Below are 19,743 nucleotides of genomic sequence, written 5' to 3' on the forward strand. Positions count from 1 at the left end.
ATTAATTATTACTCATATGGAATACAAGTGCTTTAATATTAAATAATACAGTTTCGTCGGTCGTAGTATATAAGTAACTCTGTGATTTCAGTTCTCACTGTGCATTGCTTTCGTTATTTTATTTCTTTGAATTATTTTGTTTAATTTGCAGATTCTTTTGTGCTGATTCATAGTAATAAACCACTGCGATACTCGTATATCTGCTCTGCCATTATAAAGATGAGTTTAATTTAATCCTAAAATCGAACTAGTCTTTTTTCATAAAGTCGTAAATTCGAAGATGAACGGAAATTAATTATTACTCATATGGAATACAAGTGCTTTAATATTAAATAATACAGTTTCGCCGGTCGTAGTATATAAGTAACTCTGTGATTTCAGTTTTCACTGTGCATTGCTTTCGTTATTTTATTTCTTTGAATTATTTTGTTTAATTTGCAGATTTTTTTGTGCTGATTCATATATAGTAATAAACCACTGCGATACTCGTATATCTGCTCTGCCATTATAAAGATGAGTTTAATTTAATCCTAAAATCGAACTAGTCTTTTTTCATAAAATCGTAAATTCGTAGATGAACGGAATGGCCCATGAATGGACACTGAGACAGTGTACGAGACAGTGATATGATTTTGAAATTGACATTGACAGTTTGGGTGGATTCGTGATTGGAGTTGGCTTGGCTGACCGCTGATTGCTGAAGTTGATTACTATATTACTTGCTCTGTGAAGTTGATCATTAACAATTAAAATTGTAAGCGGCGTCCGTTGTTGTAGAATGTTTGTTGGTTATTTTATTTCATGAATGTACGTTTTGTAATTCAAAGTGAAGTAAACATTATTTGATTAACAAAATGATGCGAAATCCCAAGTTAGAAGAGTTCGAAATAGAAATGAAACCATTAAGAAAAACAGGACGACAAAAGTTTTCAGATTTCGTTTACAATGATGAGACTGGAAAAATTATGGGCAGGACTCCTGAAAGTTGGGGTTCGTATCTTTATTTTACTTTAAGTTTCTAGGTTCTATTTGATAATATTTACTCCGTAAGAATATTCACACGCACCGAGTTCTTTTTTGAAATTGTTAATGGGCGTGGCGCCTTTATGTTCAGAACTGAGGCTTTTCTTCATTATAATTTTGAGAAAGTTTTGTGCAAAAGACAGAAAACAATGTAACTTGATTAGTTAGTTCATTTATCATCACTTTTTCACACTTTTTCATTCATAAATTGTATACCTAATATTTACAATAACAGTTTATTTATATGCAATGGGCAATTAAATAAAAATAACTTAACGGTTTTTATCTAATTAATGTCGGCATATAAAAATCATTGATTTGTTACATGTTACATGGTTTTATAAAGTCGTCACATAATTATGCTGGCTCTATGATATGCATATTGTATTTTATATGTAACATTTTATATTTTTTTATAAAAAACTACTTTTAATATAAATTTTTAGATTGATACGAAAATATAAAAGTTGAAAATGTGTAACACTTTCAATACAGTATCTATACCAAGTGTCTACTAAGAAATTTAACCTCATTAATATTTAAAAATAAAGAAGACTAAATCTTTTCTTAAACTAAAAATATAATTACAATTTATGCTGCACTAATTCAAGCTGTAGTTAAGAAGCTTTATACCTAAATAATTTAAATTTTTCTCACTAAAAACCTATTTATTTTAAATGTTCCCTAAAACCTAGAGTAATAATCATCTTTAAACATTTTCTTTCTACACTAAGTACTTTAAATCAAAATATATATATGTTACGCAATCCCCAGAAGCCCTAAAGCTGTTTTATATTGCAGCGGTTAAATTGCGTGCTGAACAAATATGAGGGTTAGTCTGTAATCTGAAACCTCTTACAGTCAGGTGTCAAGCAGGCTTAAGCATTAATCTTTAAAATATAACGTCCTTGGGGGGTTTCTTTAGAGAACTGCCGCACGTATTATAGGTTTTTTGTGGGGGGGGTGTGGGGGGGAGGAGGGGGGGGGGACCCTCCCACCAAAAGGGGAAAGTTAGGAAACCAATAGTTTTGGAGAAAAATCAATTTTCCTATTCTAACCTCAAAATGTATGGAATTGGTGTAACAAAAATTTTACGATACATAAATAAAATACAAACAAGTTGTGAAAACCTACGTAGTTTTTTTTATTTGAGTGGGAATCGCCCTAAAGTCGCTTCTGGCACTCGCCGGCCGCTGCCGCGGCACGCTCGCTTCGCTCGCTCGGCTCGTGCGGCAGTTCAAATGTTAACCTAATACGCTCGTCGCTTCGCTCCTCGCTACCTATTTGAATACTAAAAGTAAAAGTTTAATAGTTTTTTAACCTAAGTAGATTTTTTTTAAGCTATTGCATAGCTTCTATCAAGGGCCTTGAGCGCGGGGACCGAATCCAGAAATTGCGTAACGAAAAACCTCACGCTCCCCACTCCGACGGGCACGGAGGTGTGGCTTGAAGGCATGCTATGCAATAGCTTTGCCGCGGCAGTCCCCGAGTGCCACACGTCTTTTTTGTTTGAGTGGGAATCGCCCTAAAGTCGCTTCTGGCACTCGCCGGCCGCTGCCGCGGCACGCTCGCTTCGCTCGCTCGGCTCGTGCGGCAGTTCAAGAGTTAACCTAACACGCTCGTCGCTTCGCTCCTCGCTACCTATTTGGATATTAAAAATAAAAGTTTAACAGTTTTTTAACCTACCTAGTTACGTAGATTTTTTTTTGTTTGAGTAGGAATCGCCCTAAAGTCGCTTTTGGCACTCGCCGGCCGCAGCGTAAAGTCACAGTACAGTGAAATGGAACGTCTTGGTCCGCTTTCTTGCACAACAAAACGGATAAATGCACTTTTTTCGCACAAAAAATTATTAACTTTAAAAATTAATAACTAAAAAACTACAAGTTTCCTAACGATAATATTTTGGAATTACAATCTTACATTACCTAGCTAACTAAAAATATAAATATTTCCAACAAATTCGTGCGGCAGTTAACTAAAGCCAACCCGTCCTTGGTATTAAAATCTGTATGAATATAGACTACTTGGTTTGATTTGATAGAATAAGATTAAACTAGGTTATGCTACTCTTCACTGTTGTGTATTATTTTGTATGACATTCAATAATTTATTTGATCAGAAATTGATTGTAAAAGCCTTAAAAACTATGTTTTTAAATTACTCATGCCTTTATGTAGGTATATATATTATGTATATAAAAAAAACAAGGCAGTTTACTGAAAACAGTAAAAATAAAATTATTAATTTACGGAATACAGATTACGGATTACTCTGTGGCTTTTATTGAAAACTAGGTTTCCGCCCGCGGCTTCGCCCGCGCAGTCAAAGAAAAACCCGCATAGTTCCCGTTCCCGTGGGATTTCCGGGATTGCGTCATTTTCCCGGGATAAACAGTAGCCTATGTCCTTTCTCGGGTATCAAAATATCTCCATACCAAATTTCATGAAAATTGGTTCAGTAGTTTAGGCGTGATTGAGTAACAGACAGACAGACAGAGATACTTTCGCATTTATAATATTAGTATGGATTATGTTTTATATTATTTTTGTCAGGCAATAATATTTCTGTGTTACTTTTTAGCCAATAGAACTTATAGGGTTTTTGTGACTGTCTCAAAAATTAGTTTACCTGTTGAGACACACAAAGTTTATAATTGACTAGCTGCTCCGCGCGGTTTCACCCCCGTGGCTCCACCCCTGTTGGTCGTAGCGTGATGATATAATATAGCCTATAACCTTCCTCGATAAATGGGCTATCTAACACCGAAAGAATTTTTCAAATCGGACCAGTAGTTCCCGAGATTAGCGCGTTCAAACAAACAAACAAACGAACAAACTCTTCAGCTTTATAATATTAGTATAGATTTAAGTCAGAGTACACAATAAAATTATTATTTCTCTCTCTTATAGGAAAGATCATCCTCTTCTACCTAATATTCTATGCAGCGCTCATAGCTCTATTCTCCGTATGCATGGTGACATTTTTGCAACAATTCATAAACCCAAGAGTGCCGAGGTTACAACAAGATGGTGGACTCATTGGTACAAGCCCTGGGCTCGGCTTCCGACCATTGCCTGAAGATGTAAGAAGTACCCTTATATGGTATAAGGGTACAGGGTACGACAGCTACAGGTTTTGGGAGGATCAGCTCATTGACTTTCTGTCAGGTAAGTGATAGAAGTGAAGGAACCTATGTGAAATGTATAGTTTGTGTGAAAATTTGTGAAATTATTACTGTTTCTTTGGCAAACCAGTGCTCACCAGTGCTTTAATAGTAACCCAAAATCAATGGACGATTCGAAAATAGTTCTTAAGTTAAAAAAAATTATTTCTCACCATATTTTTTTTTAAGATTGCATTTGTCTCATAACTGTATCGATTTTTCTCTCATGCTTTGTTTGATTATTTTTTTTAATGCATAACTTTTTTACTAGTTACTTAATATGATGAAACCATTTCAATTATAACTAATACTTAAATGCACAACTCAAAGTTAAGTGGCTTACAATGTTTATAATGCAATATGCTAAGCTAACATTAATAGGTATTTATTTATTTAAAAATAGTTCAACTTGGCAACATTATATGAATGGGACTTAACTTGTAATCTACTTATGTCTAAGTCTGTCTAGGTCAGAAATAATTATCTCAATGGCAAATGTTAAAGATAAGCTTTTAAAGACTTGTTACTATAGTATCAGTACAATTAAATAAGATTGACTGACCATATTTAATGTGAAAATAAAAGTATTATACATATTATGTATTCATAATTTTGTATCTGGACTAAAATGACTGTACTGAGTAATCTCTGACCTGCCTGAATAGATGGATCCATTTTAAAGGGTTATCAATAAAATTGATACCTAAAATTCTCAAAATAACTAATGCACATTCTGGTTATAAAAAAAAAATTCTTCTAACTCAACAAGAATTTTAACAAAAAGCGTGTTCGAACCTTTATAGCACCTAGTTTATACTTTTTTTTCTCATTTGTAACATAACATTTTCAGTTTACAAGAAGAAAGGTCAAACAGCGGGCGCCGGTCAGAACATATTCAACTGCGACTTCCGTAACCTCCCACCACCTGGGAAAGTGTGCGATGTGGACATACGAGGTTTCGAACCCTGTACTGAAGAAAACCACTTCTCGTACCATAAGTCGTCGCCGTGTATCTTCTTGAAGCTTAACAAGTATGTGCCTTAATGAATAAAAAAAAATGTGTGCGTGTACTAGTGTACACACGTAAGAAGTGAAACTTCTTTATGACTTTATTTTTAAGAAAATAATTTCTATATGCAACTTTATAGAAATACGTCAATCAAGCGTGTAAGGGATAAAAACAAGATGGCGCGTAACGAAAAAATGTTACACTAAATTTTTTTCCAACCCCGATAAAGAAGTTTCACTTCAAAAATCGTGTAAAGAAATTTGGGGCAAAATCAATTTTTGTACGCTTTGCTATGCTATTTGAAAATAAAATATCCATATTTTACCAACCCATATATCTATCAGAGTATTCAACCATTTTTTCATATCTTTGCAACATTTTTCATTTATTGATGAAAAAGGTTTCTTCAGAGTTTGGTAATCATGAAAATCATATACAAAAATTATTATTTTGTCGAACCAAGAAGTAGTTATTGAATATGTCCCTTTCAATAAACTCAGCTCTATGATTTTAAAGAAGGCAATGATTAAATTGAATACTAACATATTAATGTTTAAAATTTAAATACATGTATTAATACTAATATTATAAAGAGGAAAAGTTTGTAAGTATGTATGTATGTATGTATGTATGGTTTTCACGCATAAACTACTGGACCGATTTCAAAAATTCTTTCACCATTAGAAAGCTGCATCTTTACTGAGCAACATAGGCTATATTGCATTTTCAAAAAAATTAGAGTTCCTTACTAAAAATGCAATAATGTAACCCAAGGTGTAAAAAAATCCTCAATAAAACTTCTGTCATCGCGTGCGCTGCGGAATCTATTGAAGATAGAACAAAAAAATGTTCTACGGTATTATAGAATGGATCAATATCTACAAGAAAGTCCGCGATACCATATGTCCATCTTCAGTAGTTATGTTACTACAACAACTTTTTTACGTTTTCAAAGTAAATAGAAGTGCCGACAGTAATCAAACCATGTTATCCATACACATATATTAATCCTTATCCCATTAAATGATGTTTTATTATAGACTGTTTCAATACCAGCAAAATACTTTTTAAATGAAAAGAATTGGATATTCCATTCAAAAGATATAACGAATTTTTAAAAGTGTCAATCTACAGAAAATAGTAGGTATACTGTTCGAGCAGGCCGTAGTGCGGGGGTCACGGAGGAATTCTACCAATATGCGTCTTGACGGAACACAGTGGGGTTTTGGTCGGTAGGAATCCGACATAACCCACGGCCCCTCCCCCGGAGGCCGTGGGTATCTATGAAAGATTTCCCCACTAAAACAAAAAAAAAAGGCCGTAGTGCGGGACGGGGTAAAGGTGATTTTCATGTGATTAAAAATTAAACCTATAGTAGACTTTTCACTGTAACGATATCGCTATCTATGCGGGTGAAACCGCAGGGCATTGCTAGTGTATTAATAAAAAGTAAAGAATATTGTCATAAGAAGCGCCCTCTATGGACACAACTGGAACTAAGGACGTTACCAAAGTTTGCATTTGAGTTTAGAAAAGCAGCCACTAGATGTCGCCACGAGTGCAAAGAGGTTTTGTAGATCGCGCTATAGAAATTTTTTTTGAAACACATAAATACCCCTGAAACCGTAGCGAACTCATACTTACCTGGCGTAGGGGACACCGTGATCAGGAAGGCGGTTCCCCCAGAGCGAGGTCCCGCCATTGCACTGCGGCGGGGTTGACCTCTGCGATTATCCCTAATGTGGATAACTCGGACGCGTTATTTTTGGTAGTGGGGACTGCGTACGCGCCGTCCCCCATATAATAAATGTGTAATTAAAAATATATCAAAATTAATACTGAAGACTGATTTCTGATTTGAGATTATTTTGATTTTTAATTCTTATTGGTAGATCGTTCGAAGTTCTTTAAAAGCAACAATGTTGTAAATTAATATTATGAAAGGTGAAGAGGTTCAGAAATATTAACTTCTATTTCTATGGGGAAATCTATGTAGTTGTAGTGTGTGAATTCATAAAAAACAACTCGAATTTAAATGAAATACTTCCCTGAAAATTTTATAAGCAAGATTTTATAAAGTACTAGCTGTGCTCCGCGGTTTCACCCGCAGTATTAGTATAAATTATAATAAATTTCTAGAATATTCGGATGGCGACCGGAATTCTACAACGATACGAACAACCTACCACTGAGTATGCCTCCAGAGTTACAGAGCAGTATAAAGAATATCACTGGATATAATAGAGATGCAGTAAGTATTATAATATTATTGAAGTGAAACTTTTTTAGGCGCGTTGAGTGTAAAATTTCAGTGTCGCGTCATGGCAATCCCGTCACGTCATGGAGGAAGGCGACGATTTTGGTATTTTTAGAATCTTGCCAAAAAAGTTTCACTTCTGATACGTGCTCGTCACACACTCTGATGGATTTAATTGATAACCAAAGTTTCAACATTTAGGGCCGATTTTTCAATGTCCAGATAAACAGCTAGATAGACTTTATCCTTCAGTTAACAAAATATTCAATTTTTCAATAGACGAATAGGACTTATCTATCGAATAACTACGTTATTTGAGGAATAAATCTATTTGCCGCTCCAACGGCCAGATAGCGCGCTATTCGACGGTTAGGCGTTTGAGTTGACAACTGACGCGTCAAATTTGGGATATTTTCGTATGTCATAACATAGAGCGTAGAATTATTAACAATTAAACCTCTTTCTATATAATTATTATCCATTAAAATCATATTGAAATTGATGTTTTTGATAGTACTGATGACCATGCCATTGAAAATTTGCCGAACGCTGCCTTTAAGTATGTCGTTTCCATCGTAAAATATATATGGGCGGATGGCCATAATCATCAGAATCACCCATATCTTCAGTAAATTATAATGTTGGTGAAAACAAATGAATCATCAATGTTACAACAAATGTTATGTAATCGCACAAATCTATGCGCTAGTAATTAGGGAATCACTTGATCAATCGCTTTTAATTAGTTTCGATACAACAATGCACAAGATTACTCGGAACAATAGCGATTCGTCGCAAACGTGGTGCTCTAGCCGTTCTTCGTTTTTTTGTAACCAAGCAACGTCTGCAGCCGACCATCGACGCGACGCTCCGCCAGATCGACAGTTGTCAAATCTCGTTCCGATGTAATTCTCATCAGCCAGTAATAGTTCTACCAGCCAGTACACCTACACGGCCAGACTGACTTTCGACCGTCCTCGGGCGCATCAGATTGCAGTCCTGTAACAATAACACAATCTATCGGACGGGTGTCTGTCAATCTACCCGCTCGCCCAACCTGACAAGCTATGATAACTACTGCGTAATGTTACGGTCATACAACTTTGTCTCAGAACAGAAAAAGCGTGTGTCCTTTCGACCACTCATGGACCGGACGGCACCTTTTTAGGATCAATTCTTTACGCAACATCAATTTGGACCGGACGGGTGTGTCCTTTCGACCAGCCACACGGGCATGGACCGGACGACACTGTCCCTTCGACCAATAAACACTTAAGATTGGACCGGATGAATGTGTCCCTTCAACCAGCCGCTATCAGCTGCATGGCCCGGACGGCATTATCCCTTCGACCAATGAACACTTAAGGATGGACCGGATGAATGTGTCCCTTCGACCAGCCGCTATCAGCTGCATGGCCCGGACGGCATTATCCCTTCGACCAATGAACACTTAAGGATGGACCGGATGAATGTGTCCCTTCGACCAGCCGCTATAAGCTGCATGGCCCGGACGGCATTATCCCTTCGACCACCTTCCATACACCACATAACTCAATGACTGTTCTCACTCAACGTGCCAAAATAGTTAAGTAAACTTCATGCAAACAATGCTCACAGATTACACATAAGTTACGGATTGTCTTGCTCTACGTAAATTTCGACTTCATGATTATTTTTTTGCAATCTGAGATGTTACGTCACGCTTTATTGGGATCGTTTTAGATAATCGTTAGCAAACTTTTCAAAGTGCGCATCACACGCTCTACTTGCCCGTAAGATACCCAAGATCACTGCACACAGTATCTGGCAACTTACTAAGATAGCTCTATTTTATCAAAAAGCAAGACGATCCGCTTTCAAACAAAAAGGGGACTGACTCACCGGATGACATCCTCAAGGTGCCACTCGACTGCCGTTGTTCGCAGACATTGATCGCTTATTTTATGGTAGCTCCACTACCTTTTCCTTTTTCTTTACAAGTTGTTGCTATGTGTCCAGCTTGACCGCATACGTAGCAGGTTACGGTCGCAATTTTCTCGGGAGCACGTGTTGCAGTTAACGGATTTTGTTGTTTAGTTTTTCCAGAAAAATCTTCTCGAAGACGCTTTTTACAGTCGGCTTGCCGGTGTCCGGGGATTCCACAAAAATGACATTTATCAGGAACTCTTGCGTCTACAAATCTAGGTTGTTTTAAATCAGGCTCTTGGATTTCAATAAGCTCCGATCTTCGCTTTAGAGAAATGCCTCTTAAGATTCTAAATAGCTGAGGTTTGGTAGTGACAGTATATGCGTTTAGCTCACGGCGTATCAAACCATCCATCTGACATAAAACTGATATGACAAATCCCGTTATAACATCTTCTGGCATTTGAGTTTTAGGTATAGTTTCGATCATATTCCATAAGCGCAGGCCAGCTTCTGCTGCGGTTTCTTTTGTTCCAATTTGAAAATTCAATATTTCATCAAAGTAGTCTTGAAATAATTTTGGTTTACAAAATCTGGCCATTAAACTTTGCTTTACAGTCTCCCATGTGAGCTCATTCAAATTTAACTTTGTCAAGCAAGAGGCGGCGCGGCCTTTCAGTGCATTGGTAAGAGCCACAAGTAAATCTACTCCCTTTAAATTTTTAGTCAGTACCATAAGCTCTGTAATCTTACACCAACCTTCTACATCCATGTCAACATCTTCCGGATTAAACTCAACGAGTTTCACTGCACTAGACTGAGCGCTAGCAGTTGCCATCGGCACGGGCGGTTGCGTCGTCGCTAACATCCGAGTAAGTAAGACTTCCATATTGCTTAGCAATTTAGTGGCGCTATTTTCGTCAGGTGATTGATTTTCCTCGGTCGGAAGCGCATGGTATCCCACTTCTGATATGGGCGGATGGCCATAATCATCAGAATCACCCATATCTTCAGTAAATTATAATGTTGGTGAAAACAAATGAATCATCAATGTTACAACAAATGTTATGTAATCGCACAAATCTATGCGCTAGTAATTAGGGAATCACTTGATCAATCGCTTTTAATTAGTTTCGATACAACAATGCACAAGATTACTCGGAACAATAGCGATTCGTCGCAAACGTGGTGCTCTAGCCGTTCTTCGTTTTTTTGTAACCAAGCAACGTCTGCAGCCGACCATCGACGCGACGCTCCGCCAGATCGACAGTTGTCAAATCTCGTTCCGATGTAATTCTCATCAGCCAGTAATAGTTCTACCAGCCAGTACACCTACATATATAAATTGAAACACAAATTTAACCAAACTCGAATAAATAATAAATAAATAAATAAATAAAAAAAGAATGAAAACAACAATCAACAATCATAGAAGACAAGAGCAATACAAGACAAACTAAATGCATCCCTGACGTGAGTCATAATGACGGTTGTTGACAAATTGCAAGAGTTGACTCTATCCCGCTCTAACCTGACTAATTTAATATGTTTTTTTCGCCACTCCGAGAGCAGAGCTGCCAATATGGAAATATTTGGTCAGATATTCATCAAATAAGTCACGATTGAAAAATAGGCGAGCCGTTATGAGTTAGATAAATAATTGAATAAATCTATTCGAGGGGTAGTTATTAGACTGTTTATCTCGGGATTGAAAAATCGGCCCTTATTCATACAAATAGGTATCTTTGATGTAATATTTTTTAACTATCCCATAGTTTAGATGAAATTTCATAAATCATAAATTAGATAGAATTACTACCTAGATAAAAAAAAAAACAGTATGGCTACCAATCTACTACATTTAATAATTATTTACTTTATAATAATAGAATAATCTACTGCTAGGATCAAACACATAAAATAAACTACTTCAACTGCCATTCTATACCACTATAAATATTTTCTTCCAGGCTAACATGATATGGGTGTCGTGTCAAGGCGAGACCCCAACAGACCAGGAGAACATCGGACCGATAACATATTTACCGTATCCAGGGTTCCCGGGTTATTTCTACCCGTACAATAATGCCGAAGGGTATCTGAGTCCCTTGGTAGCCGTGCATCTACAAAGCCCTGCGAGTGAGTACATAAGGGAAATTTATTTAAATATTAAAATTATGATTTACTGGATTTCCGTCCGCGGCTTCGCCCGCGTTTTCGAAGGAAAACCCGCATAGTTCCCGTTCCCGTGGGATTTCCGGGATAAAACCTATCCTATGTGATAATCCAAGTTACCCTCTATATGTGTGCTAAATTTCATTGTAATCGGTTCAGTAGTATTTGCGTGAAAGAGTAACAAACACACACATCGTCGCAAACTTTCGCATTTATAATATTAGTAGGAAGTACATAAATTAATTTTGTTCACAATCATCATTCCTATACTATTTTTAGTAACAAATCTGAAAAAATAACATCTTTAACTTGACATTATCTAAGTAATTTAAAGCAAAAAGGGTTAAAAGATGCGGAATTTGAACTTATAACGTTTTATACCAAACTAGCTGCTCCGCGCGGTTTCACCCCCGTGGCTCCACTCCTGTTGGTCGTAGCGTGATGATAATATATAGCCTAAAACCTTCCTCGATAAATGGGCTATCTAACACCGAAAGAATTTTTCAAATCGGACCAGTAGTTCCCGAGATTAGCGAGTTCAAACAATCAAACTCTTCAGCTTTATAATATTAGTATAGACTAGATTTCCGCCCGCGGCTTCGCCCGCGTTTGCAAAGGAAAACCCGCATAGTTCCCGTTCCCGTGGGATTTCCGGGATAAAAACTATCCTATGTGTTAATCCAAGTTACCCTCTATATGTGTGCTAAATTTCATTGTAATCGGTTCAGTAGTTTTTACGTGAAAGAATAACAAACATCCATACATCCATACATCCTTACAAACTTTCGCCTTTATAATATATATTAGAATATTAGATATTAGATTAGATCTGATCTTTGAAACCTCAATGCTAAGTAAAACATTAGTTTTATTATTTCTCTTTTAAATATCTATAGGAACACGTTTTATACAACATATTATTATCATAATTTTAATTTATTTCAATACATAAGAAATTAATTTGCTTTACAATTGAAATTTTATCAAAAAATGTATGTTTGTTTCAGCCGGTATAGTCATTAACATAGAATGTCGCGCGTGGGCCAGAAATATAAAATACGACAGAAGAGAGAAGCTTGGAGTCGTCCATTTTGAACTCATGATCGAGTAGACTGTTATTTACCTCCATGACATTCGGTCTTTCCAGAAGACCGCGGTCTTAGTAGACCAACAGATTGATCCTATTTTTATAGGTATTTTAGTTAAATATTTAGCAATAGGTTTGACATGAAGGATATTTTTTTCGAATCTCGTGTTGGTCTTTTCAGTAGAATATGTTTGTGCTTATATGATATTTTTATTTTATCGTTATGTATTTATATAAGTAGTGTGACTTTTATCAAAAGACTTTAATAGACCAAGTGAATCCCAGTAGACCAACGAATCTCAATAACTTCTACAAATTAGACATTTTATATCAATGTAATTAATGATGAAGATGATCTGAATTTTTCGGCTGAATTTACGTAAGTATAATGATTTTTTATACTTTTTATTTTTTAATCTTTTATAAAAAAAGTTTTCTTTTATGAATTTGTATTTTCCGAATTCAAAATAGCCGCCAAAAATGTTTTTTTTTTTAACTTTTGTCATGACAGTGTTTATTTTATATTATAAGGAATCTTTTTTAATCGGCAACTTACAATGATGATATCTCATATTATATTATTTTACTTTTTTTTGATGACGTATAAGAATGGCTGCTATATTTTTAGTTGTAATATCAGACTCGTAAAGTGAAATTAACATAATCCGTCCAGATTATTGTGCATCTAATAAAATAGGTTATATTTTACAATATTAACTAACAATAATTATTAATTATTAATATGTAGATAATCCCACCTACAGATTTGAGGGCGGGAAGACTGAACAATTAACACCTTTATATTTTTGTAAAAAGTCTCATTTTTACTGAAGTAAGTATATCTGGAGTACACAGTTTTTTTACAATGCAGTTAATACCGACAAAATAGAGAGTTTTACTCATATTTTATACACTAAAGAACATGTATTGTAAAACTTGTCTAGTGACTTATTACAATTTAATAATATTTTTTAACAAAAAAAAGTTATTTGTATGAATTAACATACTTACTTTTTTTTCCCCTTTTTCAATTTCTTAGGGGACGATTTTTTGTAAATGTATCATTCCATGTGGATAAAATATATTTTTAACTATTATATTATTATAAATGCAGTAAGTAAGCATTACTTATCCTTTATAGTTACATTAATGCATTTAGTAAATCATTACCGTAAGGCGTGAATATTACCGGATTTAAACCCGTTTTTTGTTTGATGTTTGTACTTAGAGTAAGAGTAATTGTATCCGTCCAAATGTATTTGAACACGTGTGCCTGATTTTTTTGATAATAAAATTATTTGTATAATATATTGTTTTATTTTTAAAAACAGATACATCGTATGCATAAACGAATTATGCCTTTTACCTTTGATATTTAAGAACATAATAGAGACACTTACAACATATAAATAAGTAATAGTAAAATTTCGAGTCGAAAGAAAAAACAGTTAAAGCAAAGTCAAGCTTATTGACATAACTGTAAGGTGCGATAATTTTAATGTTCATCTTATTGTTATTTTAACGTTCATCATGACTTGTCAATCTAGGGTTATATCTTCAATAGCTGTTATTTTTGATCGAAGGGTGCTGTTAAAAAAACTGATTTTGTAATAAGAAATTTGACAATTGAAAGAATCTTTGGTTCATAAAATGCGGTTTTTGTAGACAAAAAATTAAATTGAAAAAATGCGGTCGAAGTGTTTTGTGTTGAGGTAATAATTTTTTTTCATGACGCAGCCCACCGAAATGATACAATAACTGATTTACTATAAACTAACTTGTCTAATTACTAAAGCCTTCAATGTAAACAGTAGTCTTCATTATGTATGATCACGACATAGCATATATTGTATACATAATATGTAGTTACTCAAATTAAAAAATTACATTGTAACTATTTACAATTTCAGATTCTAAAACAAAATCGTATCGAAATTGGTTTTGTCGTTAGCGGGTTTCAACTTTCAACACACGAGTAAAGAAAACGTTAATCTTTCGTTTCGCTGTTTGATACAAAATATTTATTAATAAAAAGAATAATGAATATTCAAATAAATGCGACAGTGTTTGTTTATTTGTCTTTCTTTCACGTAACACTGTTCCAAAGGTAGATTATTTGGTGTGATATTTTTTGTCCCGGAGATAGTTGTAGCCTTAGCCTGCAGCCTAGAAAGTAATATATTATATAGGCTACTTAATACCATAAGCATCTCATTCCATGGTTTGACCACACGGGTAAAGTCACGTTACAAGATAATAGAATATAAAAAAATAATCGCATTGTTTTTGACACACATTATTATACAATACTTGGCAAGTCGCATAGCCCACTAGAAAGTCGATATGTCGACGAACGTAATAATTAATTGAAATTTTAATTAATTTTAAGATAAGTATGTATTTTTATTCTATTTCGATAGTGAAATTTAAAACATGAAGATAACGAATTTTCGCTTCGATTGCATTTATTTGCGAGTGTTATAAAGTTACAGTGAATTTGTGTATAATTTATATACATACTAGCTTCCGCCCGCGGCTTCGCCCGCGTGGTGTTTTGATGAAAGGTAGCCTATGTTCTTTCTCAGGGTCTAAAGATTGTCTGTGCCAAATTTCATCAAAATCGGTTGAGAGGTTAGCGGGAAAGCGTAACAGACAGACAGACAGAGTTACTTTCGCATTTATAATATTAGTAGGGATTAGTAGGGATAGTAGGGATTATACCTACCTAGTTAAATAAAAAATATTCTGTTGATAGTTTGTTGAGTGATAAATCTTTTGAAAACGTACCTAGTTTTATTATTTTAAAAGTCCTTTGTTCATTTCCTCTGTGAACAATGTGTAATAAATTAAGTCGATGCATGTAAAATTATGCACTTTGAATATATTACAGTAGCTGTATGAAAGACACCTACTCAATTTGTTCATAATTTAGTTTAACACTTGGTGAAAAACAGTACCCTCATTATCCAAGTCGGACAATCTATATTTACACAAATAAAATGTGGGCAGAAATGTGTTGTGTACATCGATCGTTCGCATATGTCATACGATTCCGAACACGTGCGTATGCGCAGACCGCAGCCCGTAGGGCGCAGTTGCGTTCAACCCGCCGAGGATAGCAGACGTGTTTATGAATAAAAGTTAAATTAATTGTGAAATGGCGGGCAAATCGAACGGTGTTGATTCGTCGGGCTGGGCTAGGGCGCCGCCTGAGGCTGGGCCCCTCTGGCAGAGGGTTTGTAAGGCAATCTACAATCCACAAGAGAAAAGCTTTTTGGGCAGGACGCCGAAGCGATGGGGTGAGTTTGTATTATATAAATCTGGTTTTAATCCCCTTTTGTACCCTAGGCATTGTTCTTTATGAATGACCTGGATTTACCGTTTCAATGGGCTAAGAATAATACTATGCGTTTATTTTTTTGTATACTGCAAATTGTTGTTTGTGTGAAAATGTGTTCAAAGCAAAACATAGTTTAGAAGGGATTAATTTTAAGAGGTTTTTTTTCTATCTGAACAAAATTCATCAAATTTAGCTCAGCAGTTCAGACTTCAGCAGGCAGCTCCTGTAACTTCCTAATCATTTAATTAGTACATAGTTATAGGTTGAGAGTTGTAATTTTGGCTAACAATTTGCATTTACATAGATTAGGTATATGATTACGGTATATTATGATCAATTGTATTTCGAATGCATTAATTATAGATAAGCGCGCTTTTTTGTTTGTTTTCGATTACTCTGAAACTATACTGCACACATGGTATGGGAGATGTTTTGGTGATAGGGACGTAAAACTATTATTAACACGCTTTTATTAGCTTCACCTGTGTGTTTGTATGTAACCGACCCCTTTACACTCGATTTTGAACAGTGGGCCTTCGCATATAGTGATATACGGACAGATTTAAAATTTCATTCAAACTATGTACACTTATCAAGGATCGTACTTACCTATATGTATTTATTATTAAATTAAATTGCACCGCTTTATTGAATGTTAAATTTAAATACAGTTACATATAAAATCAAAATACCTAAACTAAAAATAAGTATTAAAGCTTTTTAGCTTATTCAACTTTAAAACAAATTCAAAGTTTCTCTAGATTCTAAAAGCTGTATATAGGGGTATGATATTAGCTATCTACGAGAGTCCTGTCAAAATCGGTTAACGATAATAATTAATTTAAACTCACTTAAAAAATCATATTACAAACAGACATCGTTATTTACAATTATTTGAATGAATGAATAAGTTTATTGCCACAACAAGTTTGATACAAAAATGTGGCTAATTAGTCACATTTCGATGTGAAATACTCACAAAAAGACATTCCCGAAACGCTAATGGCTAATGCAGCCTTTCCCAACCTTTTCCAAAACCCCTAGCGCCACCTTATCATGATCCGCGGACCCCCAAAAAAACTTTTCGCATAAGTCAATCTATATTATTTTAAAAATTGATTGATTTCTTGCAGTGTTTTAGTATGAAATAGCTTAGCCACCCATCCCTTGACAGATTATTCCATCTTAAAACTGAAAAATACAATGTCCGACCGTCAGAATAGTCTGGTCACTAAGGCTTTAGTCATTTTCTTTAGTTGTGACCCCTAGGAGTCCGCGGACTCTATGTTGGAAAAGGCTGGCCTAATGCCTCAATCTATCTTTTTACTCATTGATGTCATAGATTCAATTAATAGTGAATAATAATTATCATTATTATAAAATATAATGAATAACCAACCTATGCATAATTAATGTCGGTCAATAAAATATTTATCACCGTTTATTTATTATGTATTGTTTTTATAATCATACGCCATAATTACGTTTTAATTAATGTTTCACACAGCCTCGTGTTTTGTGGAGTAAGGTAAACTGGAAATAGTTCTAAATTTCTAATTATATTAATCTGTTTGTAAGCATAAGGCAATTATTTAAATTAACATTGTATGTATTTAAACTGTAATATATAGCTGTATATATTACTTATTCAAAGTTCACCTTATTTTATTCAAATTAATATGTGATAATTTTAAATTTTAATTTTTTTTTCAAAATTCAGAATTTTTGCCTAAATGTTTACCTTATTTTGATAAATTATCTTTAAAACTAGAAATGCAACTGCAACAAAAGTTCAAACTGCCGCCAATAAACCGCCCGGAAAAAACTAATAAGATAAAAATGATGGAAGCCAGGGTCCATTAGCTGGTCATATAAAGTTATACCGCTCACCTTGGTACTTAATAATATAAAGGAAACAATTAACATCGATACTCGTGCACTGTACATAGTTTTTCCTGATATATTTAAAACAAGCGAAAATTTAAAAAGAGCGTGTGTGTCGAGCATCCGTGTCCGACGTGAAACTTCTTTGGCATGATTCAAAGATGCTTACCAAAATCGTCGACTTGACGTGACGGTATTTCCATGACGCGATCTTGAAATTACTGTCGACGCGCCTCAGAAGTTTCACTCCAAAATGTCACAACGCTCGCGGCTTCGCCCGCGCAGTCAAAGAAAAACCCGCATAGTTCCCGTTCCCGTGGGTTTTCCGGGATTGCGTCATTTTCCCGGGATAAAAATCCTTTCTCGGGTATCAAAATATCTCCATACCAAATTTCATGAAAATTGGTTCAGTAGTTTAGGCGTGATTGAGTAACAGACAGACAGAGTTACTTTCGCATTTATAATATTAGTATGGATTATACATAATTACAATAGGAAACAATCCTACATGTATAATGCATATAGAATGGATACAAATTGGAATTACAATCAAGCAAATTAAAACTGCATATAATGTCTCTTAACAAGGAGTCAGTTAACACATCGCAAAATTAAAATACGATTAATGATTATGCAGAATTTCGTTCCATATTATATGCTATCGTTAGAATTGAATTACTATAATTTCATTTTGTTTACAATTCATTGTTTTGTAATGTGTATTCATAATAAAATTTTTAAACTTATTGCACGCCTCATAAGCGAAGCGTTGAGGTGGGTACTACTGTCACTTCGCGCAAAACATCTGATTTTTCAAACTTAAAATGTCTTTATGTATCATACATTGCACTTGTAAGATAATACATACACACACATATTAAGAAAAAACACTATTTTTAACGTTCATGATATTTTTGATGTCATTTTTGTTATTTAAACTAGTTAAAAAACAGTTTAAAAAAGTTCTGTCTTGGACGTCCGTGTGTCTGTATGTGCGGATCCTTTTTCTTGTTAACACGATAGCGACCGAAATACTTTACTAATCGAGTCTTTTTTTTTCTCTTACGCTTGAGTATGCTCAGGAATAGAACCCTTTCATTTTTCAGGGTCTGATTCGATGTGGTTTAATTGTTATTAAATAAACAAAAATAATAATTAATAAATAATTATTAAAAAAAAATTATGAGGCGTGCACTTTTGGATTTTCCAAATTATTTAAATATTTATGCCTGGATTATGTTATAAGGCCGTCTTCTGTGCTGTATATTTTTTGAGTAATTTTTTTTATGTTGACCGCATAATAAAGAGTGAGAAAAATAATCTAATAATGAAAGCTTGAAACTTGAAACATAAATTAGGTCATGATGAGGCCAATGAGGCATCGGGCAACTGAGGCCTGTACAAAACCGCGAAGCAATTTTAGCCGACTTTGACTAATATGTTTTGAAATTATATCACTTAGTAGGTACAAATACAATTTGGAAATTTCACAGTAAAACATAATAAATATCGATAAAAATATTTAATTCCACAATAGACATGTGGACATTTGAAGTTGCCCAAAAATAAAGCCCAAAAGTGAACCATAAAAAAGACTGCTAATTGAGAACCTTTCGTGATTTTCAGAGCCTCTGTTTCAGACTGATCAATTAATAATTATCTGTTAGTTATTACTCGTTTAAAATAAACAGATTATCTTGCCCAGATACACAACACTCGTATTACACAAACGACATCAAATATTTAAACGATTTAATACGATACTCAAATATTATGATAATATGCTTGCATTACTCCTATACAAGCAGATTGTTTATGAAAACAATGGCTGTGCTTCTAACACAATCTATATACCTAGGGCTGTAGTTTCTGGAATTGTGAAACTTACGTAATTATTTGT

At 34.6% G+C, this 19,743-nt stretch overlaps 2 protein-coding genes and 1 non-coding gene across 3 annotated transcripts in view; all 3 read left to right on the top strand.

Annotated features, from left to right (window-relative positions):
- Positions 1-733: 733 nt before the first annotated feature.
- LOC149490883 (sodium/potassium-transporting ATPase subunit beta-2-like) lies at positions 734-13,925 on the top strand. Its single transcript, XM_089709579.1, has 6 exons — positions 734-990; positions 3,933-4,190; positions 5,037-5,217; positions 7,335-7,446; positions 11,328-11,496; positions 12,540-13,925. Exons 1-6 carry the CDS (start codon positions 855-857, stop codon positions 12,641-12,643), a joined length of 960 nt encoding a protein of 319 aa, XP_089565705.1. The 5' UTR covers positions 734-854; the 3' UTR covers positions 12,644-13,925.
- Positions 6,832-6,993, top strand: LOC149490884 (U1 spliceosomal RNA). Its single transcript, XR_016317760.1, has one exon. It is a non-coding gene; the product is annotated as a U1 spliceosomal RNA (small nuclear RNA).
- A 1,746-nt stretch (positions 13,926-15,671) lies between the features above and the next one.
- The window catches only part of LOC149490885 (sodium/potassium-transporting ATPase subunit beta-1-like), a 28,407-nt gene continuing 24,335 nt past the window's right edge, over positions 15,672-19,743 (top strand). Inside the window, exon 1 of the mRNA XM_089709383.1 lies at positions 15,672-15,918. Coding sequence (XP_089565509.1) covers positions 15,777-15,918 — 142 coding nt within the window. The 5' untranslated portion in view covers positions 15,672-15,776. The remainder of the gene's footprint in view (positions 15,919-19,743) is intronic.

This window comes from Colias philodice, chromosome 2 (assembly GCF_061535455.1).
Source record: "Colias philodice isolate Cphi_HAF_F1 chromosome 2, ilColPhil1 Martin Lab GWU primary, whole genome shotgun sequence".
NCBI lineage: Eukaryota > Metazoa > Arthropoda > Insecta > Lepidoptera > Pieridae > Colias > Colias philodice.

Excerpts from the sequence above, each read along its gene's own strand:
- LOC149490883 (XM_089709579.1), top strand. The coding sequence starts at position 855 with ATGATGCGAAATCCCAAGTTAGAAGAGTTCGAAATAGAAATGAAACCA. Across the intron at positions 5,218-7,334 it reads ATCTTCTTGAAGCTTAACAA|AATATTCGGATGGCGACCGG; the intron begins GTATGTGCCTTA and ends ATAAATTTCTAG. Across the intron at positions 7,447-11,327 it reads CTGGATATAATAGAGATGCA|GCTAACATGATATGGGTGTC; the intron begins GTAAGTATTATA and ends ATTTTCTTCCAG.